This window comes from Pan troglodytes, chromosome 19 (assembly GCF_028858775.2).
Source record: "Pan troglodytes isolate AG18354 chromosome 19, NHGRI_mPanTro3-v2.0_pri, whole genome shotgun sequence".
Lineage (NCBI taxonomy): Eukaryota > Metazoa > Chordata > Mammalia > Primates > Hominidae > Pan > Pan troglodytes.
In genome coordinates, this window is record NC_072417.2 from 23,934,982 (window position 1) to 23,946,618 (window position 11,637).

Here is an 11,637-nt window from a genome sequence, read left to right on the forward strand (position 1 = left end):
CCCTGTCTCTACTAAAAATACAAAACTTAGCCGGGTGTGGTGGCAAGAGCCTGTAATCCCAGCTACTCGGGAGGCTGAGGCACAAGAATCACTTGAACCCAGGAGGCGGAGGTTGCAGTGAGCTGAGATTGCGCCACTGCACTCCAGCTTGGGTGACAGAGCGAGACTCCATCTCAAAAAAAGTAAAAAGAAAAAGAAAATGGAGCAAAACAGAGGCCAAGGGCCTTCTAGCTAGGCATGGCCACGTGACTAAGTTCTGGCCAATGGGACAGGAGCACAAGAAGCAATGCAGCTTCCTCATCATACTCTTTATTTCCAACTTTTAAATTGAGGGGTACATGTACAGGATGTGCAAGTTTGTTACATAGGTAAATATGTGCCATGGTGGTTTGCTGCACAAATCATCCCATCACCTAGGTATTAAGCCCAGCAGCCATTAGCTATTCTTCCTGATACTTTCCCTCCTCCCCGACTTTGCTTTTTTGGTTTGCTTGTTTGTTTTTTTTTTTTGAGATGGGGTTTTGCTCTGTTGCCCAGGCTGGAGTGCAGTGGAGCAATCACAACTCACTGCAGCTCTGACTCCTCAGGCTCAAGCGATCCTCCCACCTCAGCCTCCCAAGTAGCTGTGACTACAGGCATGCACCACCATACCAGGCTTATTTATTTTTTATTGTTTGGGTAGAGACAGGATCCTGTTATGTTGCCCAGGCTGGTCTCAAATTCCTGGGCTCAAGTGTCCTCCTGCCTCAGCCTCCCAAAGTGCTGAGATTACAGGTGTGGGCCAGGAACCTGACCTCTACCATACCAAACTCTTAAAGGGCAAAATGCTTGCCCTCTACTTCCTTGTTTCTCATCCCTGTGGCCTGGAATGTGAATGTGGGGTAATGAACACCGTTTTTTTTTTTTTTTTTGCGACGGAGTCTTGCTCTATCACCCAGGTTGGAGTGCAGTGGCATGATCTCAGCTCACTGCAATCCCCGCCTCCTGGGTTCAAGCAATTCTGCTGCCTCAGTCTCCTGAGTAGCTGGGATTACAGGCACCCGCCACCATGCCTGACTAATTTTTTTGTATTTTTAGTAGAGACAGGGTTTCACCATGTTGGCCAGGCTGGTCTCCAACTCCTGACCTCAGGTGATCCACCACCTTGGCCTCCCAAAGTGCTGGGATTACAGGCGTGAGCCACTGCGTCTGGCCTAATGAATATTTTTTTTTTTTTTTTTTGAGACAAAGTCTCACTCTTGTCCCTCGGGCTGGAGTGCCTCAGTTCATTGCAACCTCCGCCTCCCAGTTCAAGTGATTCTCCTGCCTCGGCCCACCTGAGTAGCTGGGATTACAGGCACCTGCCACCAGGCCTGGCTAATTTTTGCATTTTTAGTAGAGATGGGGTTTCACCATGTTGGCCAGGCTGGTCTAGAACTCCTGATCTCAGGTGACCCACCCGCCTTGGCCTCCCAAAGTGCTGGGATTACAGGTGTGAGCTACCGCGCCCGGCCAAACATTCTTAAACCACGTAGATGGGTGCATAATCTTGGAGTAACAAGATAGATGGTGTTTGGGCTCCTTGTAGATCAGAGGCACCCTATCCCCTGGCTACCAGCTTGGTCTCTCATACGAGAGAGAAATAAACATCTATGATATTTAAGCTACCGCTATTTGGTATCTATTAAGGCGGGGGGTGCATGAATATCTTAGCTAATATGTTCACATGTTGACTGACTGATTCAATAACCTAGGAGCACACACGTGCCAGTATCACATCAGATGCCAGGAGCCACAAAGACACAAGTCCATAAGGGCCTGGTGAATCAGGGAGCTGACTGTGTCTGACATAGGTCAGAACTGTTTCTCCCTGAATCCATACCTCTTTCAGGACTTGAGTTTCTGCACCTGCAGCACAGGCCTCTTGAGACTGTTGGGCCCTTGAAAAAGTTTTGGATTCAAACAGGAGCTCATCCGAGAACAGGAGCATTCATGTGGAGGGGATGTGCGCAGAACTCACAGGGGCTGGCGCCCAGGGACCCTCACAGTATCTAATTTCAGGCTTCGCAACACACACCAGCATTTTATTTTTATTTTTATTTTTTTTCCTTTTCGAGATGTAGTCTCGCTCTGTCACCCAGGCTGGAGCGCTGTGGAGCGATCTTGGCTCATTACAATCTCCGCCTCCCAGGTTCAAGTGATTCTCCTGCCTCAGTCTCGCAAGTAGCTGGGATTATAGGCATGCACCACCATACCCGGCTAATTTTTGTATTTTTAGTACAGACAGGGTTTCGACATGGCCAGGCTGGTCTCAAACTCCTGGCTTCAGGTGATCTGCCCGCCTTGGTCTCCCAAAGTGTGGGGATTACAGGCATGAGCCACTGCACCCAGCCTATTTTTATTGGTTTTCAAAAATTCTTTGGTTGTTATTTAAGCCATTAAATAGAAATACCCTTTAAACATTCAAACTATATTGGAAATATATAAAGTACTAGAGAAGCCCTTGTTTTGATATAAACAGGTCTGAGTCATTGACCAGTGTTTTGAAAAAGTCAGCTTAAATGGGCAATCATAAAGACACATACAGGTCTTAGTCACTTTGTTTTGATTTCAAACACAAAATTCACATTGAGGCACAAATTTTTCTTTGGGTGTCTTGACTCAAATTACCCTTTGACTTTCTTGCATAAATCACACCCACAATCCTATAATTTGTCACCTGTTATTTCCAGTTTCTTTAAACTTAAAGACACTTGTGAAGCAATCTGATGTAGCACACGTCTAGATTTTTAGGATTTTCCCTTAATGGTTTATCTTTCACATCTAATTCAACATGTCAGCAAATCTCTTTGTGTATTACTTCCAAAGCATTTAACGTAGTTTGCAAAGAAACAATTCTTTATGCACTCATATTTCATCAGTTTATATAATATTTAATTCAATTATATGATTACAATGACACATACACCTGGCATAAACAGGCTAGGGACACATCCAACCAAAAGGCAACTCAACCCAGAGGTAGCTGAATTCTTGCTTTTCTAGACCAGGGGTCAGCAAACTACGGCCCCGTGGGCCTGTTTTTGTACATTCTATGGGTTAAAATGCCTTTTAGGGGCCGGGTGTGGTGGCTCACACTCGTAATCCCAGCACTTTGGGAGGCCAAGGCAGGCGGATCACTTGAGGCTGGGAGTTCGAGACCAGCCTGGCCAACATGGTGAAACCCCATCTCTACTAAAAATACAAAAATTAGCCAGGCGTGGTGGCATGTGCCTGTAATTCCAGCTACTTGGGAGGTTGAGGCAGGAGAATCTCTTGAAGGAAGGCAGAGGTTGCAGTGAGCTGAGATCATGCTGCTGCACTCCAGCCTGGGTGACACAGCAAGACTCCGTCTCAAAAAAAAAAAAAAATGCCTTTTAGGTCAGGCACAGTGACTCACACCTATAATCTCAGCATTTTGGGTGGCTGAGGCCGAAGGATCCCTTGAGCTCAATAATAATAAAAAGAATGGCTTTTAAAGTGGTTGAATCTGTAAACAGTTGAAATAAACTAAAAAAATTTTATGACATGAAAATTATATAAAATTCAAACTTTAATGTGTGTAAGTAAAGATTTGCTGAAGCACTACCATGCCCTTTTTTTTTTTTTTTTTTTTTTTTTGGTGTATTCAGTGGCTGCTTTCCAGCTACAGTGGATGAACCTAACGGTGTCAACAGAAACTCTATGGACCACAAAGCCTAAAATATTTACTATCTGCTCCTTTACAGAGTTGGCCTACCTCTGTTCTAGAGCGAAGCCTGAGCCTTGGGCACGCAGCACACCACAAGTATCTGTTACTGTGTTTTGCAGAAGCTTCAGGTAAGAGGGAGAGCTCCTAGGAGAGCTCCTACCATAAAAAGTGAAAATCCCTTACTTCTTGGCATCGCTGTTTCCTAAACCCACCCCCTGCTCTTCTCAAGGTAGCTTCATGGTTTGCTTCCTCACTTCCTTCCTGGGCTCAAGTGAGCGATCCTCCAACGTGGTCTCCCAGCGCACTGGGAAAGACATGAGCCACTACACCCGGCTCTGATTTTTCTCTATAGCACTTATCAGACATATTCCATGCTTATTTATTTATTTATGTATTTATTCATTTATTTGAGACAGATTCTCACTCTGTCACCAAGGCTGGAGTGCAGTGGCACCATCTCGGCTCACTGCAACCTCTGCCTCCTGGATTCAAGTGATTCTCATGCCATAGCCTCCTAAGTGGCTGGATTACAGGCGCCCGCCACTGCGCTTGGCTAATTTTTGTAGTTTTAGTAGAGACGGGGTTTCACCATGTTGACCAGGCTGGTCTTGAACTCCTGGCCTCAGATGATCCACCTGCCTTGGCCTCCCAAAGTGCTGGGATTACAGGCGTGAGCCACTGCACCCAGCCTCCATGCTTATTTATTTATTTTCTATTTCCTGTCACTAGAATGTGAGCTCTATAAGGGCAAGGATTTTGCCTGTTTGTTCACTACTCTATCCCAGTGCCTAGATCAGTGCCTGGCACACAGCAGGGACTTAATAAGTGCTTGTTGAATGAGGATTGAATTACTTTTTTTTTTTTTTTTTGAGACAGTTTCACTCTGTCGCTCAGGCTGGAGTACAGTGGCGCGATCTTGGCTCACTGCAACCTCTGCCTCCTGGATTCAAGCAATTCTCCTGCTTCAGCCTCCAGAGTAGCTGGGACTACAGGCACGCGCCACGACGCCTGACTAATTTTTGTATTTGTAGTACAGATGGGGTTTCATCATGTTGGCCAGGCTGGTCTTGAACTCCTGACCTCGTGATCCACTCACCTTGGCCTCCCAAAGTGCTGGGATTACAGGTGTGAGCCACCACGCCTGGCCTGAATTACACTTGCTGTATGACAACCTGCTGTCTGTAGGACCCTGGGCATGAGGAAATGCCTGAGGGTGGAAAGCAGTGGAGCAGTGCCGCACAGTGCATGGTGATCAAAGAGAGGCCTTGTGTGTGGGGAGTGGGTACAGGCAGGTGGGTGATGGGGTACAGAATTCTAAGCCTCTGGGGATGAATGGCAGAGGCCACACCATCTTGATGAGTGGCCCTTGAGCCCACTGGACAAGGAGAATTGTTGGCTGGGGTCCAGGTCCATGGTCTTCCTGACTTGGGGTGGCCTTGCCAGGTGCTCTCAGAATGGGGACCAAAGGAGCCCTTTGATTCTGTCCCCTCCCCTTTGATTCTGTCCCCTACCCTTCAAGGACAAACTGGAGGCAAGTCCTGGTCTCACTTCTACAAAAACAATTGTTTCTGAAGTTTCCCCCCTCACACCCTAGACATGTCTCATGGCCACTGAGTCATGCAGCAATGATGGGTGTGGGTGTGTGGATGAGGGGGTGGCTGAGCCCATTGGTCGAGGGCTGAGACCTCTTCCCCGCTAATCAACAAGTTAATAAGCTCTTCGATGAGGAGGCGGTGATTAATGAACCCATCAGCTTGCCCTGTAATTGGGGAGTGAGATTGGAGGGTGGGGGTATGATGGATAGAGAGGGTTTGCGGGGATGTGCGGCTGGCTCCTGGTCCACACTGAGACCACCTAGGGGCCCATTTACTTGGCTATAAATGAGGAAGTGACTTCTTCAGAGGTTGCAGCCCGAATTCAGGCCACCCCATGCCCTCTAGCTTCTACAGTGTCTCTCCTCTCTTCCCATCTGTCCTTGGACCCCACATTCCCCAAGACATGACAGGGTTCCAGGGATGTCAGATTCCCCATGGCCATCTCACAGTTTCCTTCGTCTCTGTCCAGAATCGGTGCACTAGAAATCCCCTACCAGCACCACGGTTAGTGCCGCCGCAGGGTCAGAAGAGCAAATAGCCCCCTACTCTCTGGTATCCTTGCCCCCGTTAGCCTGCAGGGTCCTTCTCTAGGCCCTGATCCCTGGGATCACAGATGTCCTAACCAGCCCCCACTGCCCCCTCCATCCTAGGGTGAGCACCTGTCTTTTGTCTTTCCATGGAGGAATGGAATTATTTGATTTCTGCTGTCTCCCCTCCAAACAGGACAAAGGCTGTCTCTGTCTCTCTGTATCTGTTCTGGGAACCGCTCATACTGGGGCTCCCCTATGACATGGCCATATCTCTCCTTTGAGACTGGGGTTCTTGAAGGGCAGGGGTGTGTCTTGCCCCCTGGATGAGGGCTCCCTAAGAAGAATGATTTTTCTCCTCCCTCCAAGGGCAGGATCTACGTCCCCTAGTCCTGGTGTCCTCTTCCACCCCCATGCTCAGCAGGGCACCCTGGTGTTTCCTGGGATGTGGAGTCCCATGGGGCCTGACTGGCTGATAAGGAGCCATTTCCGGAGAATGCAGGTGATTGAACCCATAAAATGGTGACAGAGAGCCCTGAACTCCCCATCTCAGGAGAGCTCTAAAAATAGCGCCCACAGCCATCTGTCCTGGGGCTGGAGGGGCTGGCTCAGAACCAAGGGCCTGGACAAGTTGGCCCCATCAGTCCCTATGGGCTGATGGGACATCTGGAAGTACTGGAGGTCTGGCGAGGCCAGGGAGAGGAAGCTGGAAGGGCTTTATGGGCAGACCTTCCCACAGCCCTTTCTCCTCCTGGGCAGGTGGGTTTGAGGGGGTTGGCAGTCTGAAGGTCCTTCCCCTACTCCGCCTCTCAGAGTGGGTGTGGGCCCTAGACTTAGTCTTCGGGTCCCTGCTCCCAGGCCTGCCTCTGGCGCCCCAATGGCTACTCCAGGTGCTGAGCCTTTCTGCCCCTCACAATTGAGAGGTCCTCTTCCTGGGTTCTGCCTCACCCTGCTTTTCCTGTTTGAATCGTGGGTGAGCTTGGCTGCTCCATCACCTCCCAGGGCTTCAGTTTCCTCAGCTGGAAAATGGAGATAAACTCAGCTCATCGTCTTGTGATGCCCGAAATTATGCACTACCCGGTGCATAGTAGGTGCTTAATAAACACGAGTCCTTTCCTTCAAAGGATCTGGGCTTAGAGCCCAGTGGAGACTGCCATGGGCTGGGGACAGTGGCATGTGCCTGGGAAGCCTTGGCATCACTCAGGCCCAGAAGACACCAGTGCTCTGAATGACACCTGCATAGGGGTGGAGACACTCTGCCTTGGGAGGGGGCTCTATACCACACATGGCTGGACTAGGGTCTGTGTGTGCCAGTCTGGATACACAGGTGGCCGACTCAGCTGCTTCTGGCGGGGGGATTGGTTTCTGCCTCCTCCTGCCTCTTTTCCAACTCTTTAATAGAGAGAGGACATAATGGAGTGTTCAGAGAGGCCTCTCCCCAAGACACCATAAACTGCAGGTCAGGAGCCAAGGTCAGGTGCTCCCACCCTGCCTCCAGGAGAAAGACTTTCCCCAAAAGGTCCTGTCATTCCTCAGCCCTTCTCCAAGGTATTACTGAACAGAGGCTGAAAAGGGTTGTCTTTTGGAAAGAGTGGTCACACATCCCACGGACTGGAGGGAATGTGTCCACCCTCCCACCCCCAACTCCCATCCACGGACAGGCTAGGGAAGATAGAATCTCAACCCTGGTCCTAGGGGCTGCCCCAGGAGTCTAGATCCAACCGCTTCACTTCCTCAGGAGGCTAGACCTGCCACTGGGGGGCTGTGGGGTGAACATGGGGTTCAGGCTGGGTACCCCATCCAGTGAGACCACGAATCTGAGCATGGCAACTGCCCCCTCAGCTCCTGCGAGGTGGAGACATCACGCACTGGCTGGGTATAAGCTCAGCGATCTGGCGAGGGTGGAGGGAGGGAGGAAGAAGGGCCCACCCCCTGCTGGCTCCCCCTCCCCCTGGGACTCCCCCTCCCTTTCCAGGCGGGGATATAAGCCCCACAAGGAAAGCGCTGAGCAGAGGAGGTCTCAGCTTGACCTGCGGCAGTGCAGCCCTTGGGACTTCCCTCGCCTTCCACCTTCTGCTCGTCTGCTTCACAAGCTATCGCTGTGAGTGGCTGGGGGCTCAAGCCTGGGGAAACCCAGGCTGTTTTGTGGGGAAACTGAGGCTGGGATGGTGGAAGCTGGAGGTGAGTGGTAGGAAACTGGATTGGAGGGGGCCATCGGAGGTGGGAAGGAGGCCAGCAGCGGGGGTAGGGGTGGGGAGGCAGGCAGGGCTTATGCTCCTCTGACATGAGGAAACTGAGTCAGGAGACGGTGCAGTGCCCAAGAACACACAGCAAGCCCGGTGGCTGAGCCTTGGTCCGGTACCAGCCCCAGGGAGAGCGTCGGAGCGCGGCCCCGACGGCAGCCGCAGCCTCCCGCCGTGTAGGGTCGAGGCTTGGAATGACCCACGTCCCAATGTCGCCTTCCCAGATGGTGTTCGTGCGCAGGCCGTGGCCCGCCTTGACCACAGTGCTTCTGGCCCTGCTCGTCTGCCTGGGGGCGCTGGTCGACGCCTATCCCATCAAACCCGAGGCTCCCGGCGAAGACGCCTCCCCGGAGGAGCTGAACCGCTACTACGCCTCCCTGCGCCACTACCTCAACCTGGTCACCCGGCAGCGGTGAGCGCAGGCGCGGAGCGGGACCCCTGGGGCTCTCACCCTGCGGTCCCGCTCCACCTGGGGGCGTGGCCAGACCTGACCACGCTCTTCCCTTCCCCGCCCCCAGGTATGGGAAAAGAGACGGCCCGGACACGCTTCTTTCCAAAACGTTCTTCCCCGACGGCGAGGACCGCCCTGTCAGGTCGCGGTAAAAGCGCCCCCGTTACCACACATCCTGCCTCCGAGAGCGCGGCCTGGCCCTACCCTGGCAACATCACTTAACGACGTCTCCCAGGCTCGCCTCCCTAGATCCAATTCCTTCCCCTTCGCTTCCGCAGGTCGGAGGGCCCAGACCTGTGGTGAGGACCCCTGAGGCCTCCTGGGAGATCTGCTAACCACGCCCACGTCATTTGCATACGCACTCCCGACCCCAGAAACCCGGATTCCGCCTCCCGACTGCGGCGTCTGGGCAGGGTTCGGGTGCGGCCCTCCGCCCGCGTCTCGGTGCCCCCGCCCCCTGGGCTGGAGGGCTGTGTGTGGTCCTTCCGTGGTCCCAAAATAAAGAGCAAATTCCACAGAAACGGAATGTATGCCTTTGTATTTCCTTTCCTTTCTCCTTCGTGGAGGTGGCATCCCGTAGAAGTGGAGGGTGGAGGCGTGGGGGCCAGGGAAGAGAAAACCGACTTGGACAGAGGCGCCCCAGGACAAGGCTGGGGCGGGCTGCGGAGTTCCCTCTGCTCAGAGCCCAGGGAAGATTCGACCACCCAGCCTGGAGCTGGACAGCGCCCAGGCCAGGAACTGCTGTGGAAGGAACTCTGGTCGAGTGGGGGCAGGAGTGGATGGAGCTCTGGAAGAAGGGGCGGGGAGCGGCGACAGGAGCCTGCTAGGCAGCCTAGGAGAGCAGATGGGGTCAGGGCTGTCCCTCCCCCACCCCCCCCCCGTGAAGCCGAAGACGGCTGGGGGACGAGTCGGGCACCAACACCCCGGGGCGTTTCCCCAGGAGCTGTATTACTAGGGCCCAGGGCTGGAGTGGCTGGAGGTGAAGTGTAATCCAAAATGGGGCTGTGGAGGAAGAGCCGTGTGGGGGTGAGATGGCTGTACGTGTGCTGGCCGGAGAGGCAGGCCATTTCTACCGTCCCCCTTTCCCTGAGTAGAGGAGCAATGGGAGTGTGGAGGCTGCCCTATCCCTAAGAAACCTCCCTCCCTCATCTCGCTGAATTCACACGCAGTGGATAAGTCACAAACTGTTCTTTCTTAGTGACAAGGCCATAGGGACACCCTCCATGTACCCCCCTCCCCCGGACTAGCTACTGAAGCCTAAAGGCTCTGTGGATGTTTAAACTGGAATCCAACTCGAATCCTTAACCACTCTGTACCTATTCCAGAGCCTGCCTGCAGACTGATCTCCCCTGACATCCACCCTTCCCTGCCCCTTTCCTCCAAGAAGCTTGCCTTGATTGCCCAATTGCACTCTTCCTGCCCTCTCTAACTGCCCAGCTCTCAGGGCCTCTGCTCTGTTCACTGAGAGTTCTATGTCTCTGTGTCCTGTCTCCCTCCTGGGGCCTCAAGAAGGAAGGGCCTATGTCTCCTTCCTGGGACACAGCCTCCTGTATCTGTGGGCTCTCTTCTGGGACTCCAGTTCAGCAAGACCTGCCCAAATCTGAAGCAGGGCACTAGGAGATGAGGGGGGAAATCAGGTTGAGGTCAAAGCCTGTGACCCAGAGAGGGGAAAAACGACAGGAAGGCTGGGGGCATCCTTGCAGCGGATCAGGGTTTTTTTGTTTTGTTTTGTTTTTGTTTTTTGTTTTAGAGATGGAGTTTTTGCTTTTGTCGCCCAGGCTGGAGTGCAGTGGTGCGATCTTGACTCACTGCAACCTCCACCTCCTGGGTCCAAGTGATTCTCCTGCCTCAGCCTCCCGAGTAGCTGGGACTACAGGTTCTCACCATCACACCTAGCTAATTTTTGTATTTTTGGTAGAGACAGGGTTTCACCATGTTGGCCAGGATGGTCTCAATCTCCTGACCTCGTGATCTGCCTGCCTCGGCCTCCCAAAGTGCTGGGATTACAGGCGTGAGCCACCGCGCCTGGGCTGGATCAGGGTTTTTAAGGAGTATTTGCAGTGCAATGGTTCTGGAAGGAGAGAAGACTCTAAAGCTGACTCTGCCATAGCTGCAGAGAAGTTCCCTGCTTGGACACAGGTCCCTGGGGGCCACAGGGCTCTGACACCCACCCTCCCCTGTGCTGCCCTCCAGCCTCCCTGGAGGTAGAGCTGAAAGGATGAGGCAGAGGAGGCAGGTGGAGGTCACTGGCTATGTGGATTCTGATGCTCTGCGCCTTTGCCCAGGCCACTTTACCTCCTTGCAGAGCCCTCTCCCTCTCTTAAGCCTGGAAGATACTCTCAGGATAGTGGTCACCTCCTCCTGGAAGCCTTGCCTGATTTCTTGGGGATGGAGTTAGTTTCTTTGACTCCCTCTCCCCACTCATTATCTTAGACCCACTTTCCATCCTATTTTGCTTCCTGTCTTCTCTCCTGCAACAGGACAGGTGGGACGAGAGCACACAGTGGCTGCCCTGAGCTTTGGTTCATTGTGTGGGTGGGAAGTGGGAGGACGTGTCTGTGTGTTGGTGTCCATGATCCCCTGTCTATTGGTCTGCCTGGGAGAGCTATAGTCAGTTTAAGGCGGATGGAAGAGAGACCTGGTATGAATTAGGCATGACCACAGACAATTTCTGCCCAGCTTGACATGTCTCATTGACCATCAGTGACATGGGTCCACCTCATGTTCATTTTGAGGAGTGTTGAGCAGTTTAGGGTAATAACATTATTAATAATTATTATTAGTATTATAATAATGACAATAGCAATAATTATTTTTTCCAAAAAGCACTTATTTATGTGCGAGACACTGAGCTGTTTGTTTTACATATATCATATTACTAGGATATTGATTTGGCTTAAAAAAAAACAGGTGGAATTAACAGTGGCTTAAACAAGATGGAAATTTATTTCTCTTGCATGAAATGTGAGTGGCATCTGGGGAGTTGGCAGTTGTGCTCCATGAGGGCATCCAAGAGCCCAGGCTCCTCGTTTGTGGCTTCCCCATGCCCTCATCTATGTCATTTACAGGACTGAAGACAGCCCACCATGGCCTCATCTGTGTTCCGGCCAGT

General features: G+C 52.2%; 1 protein-coding gene across 2 annotated transcripts in view; it reads left to right on the forward strand.

Annotated features, from left to right (window-relative positions):
- The window catches only part of PYY (peptide YY), a 69,767-nt gene extending 60,722 nt beyond the window's left edge, over nt 1–9,045 (forward strand). Inside the window, exons 3-7 of one of the 2 annotated variants that reach the window (XM_009432050.5) lie at nt 3,747–3,837; nt 7,807–7,932; nt 8,299–8,486; nt 8,593–8,667; nt 8,804–9,045. In XM_009432050.5, coding sequence (XP_009430325.2) covers nt 8,299–8,486; nt 8,593–8,667; nt 8,804–8,828 — 288 coding nt within the window. In that variant the 5' untranslated portion in view covers nt 3,747–3,837; nt 7,807–7,932 and the 3' untranslated portion in view covers nt 8,829–9,045. Of the gene's footprint in view, nt 1–3,746; nt 3,838–7,806; nt 7,933–8,298; nt 8,487–8,592 lie in introns of both variants that reach the window. The other variant, XM_016931718.4, reaches the window with a different exon arrangement.
- Nucleotides 9,046–11,637: the final 2,592 nt, after the last annotated feature.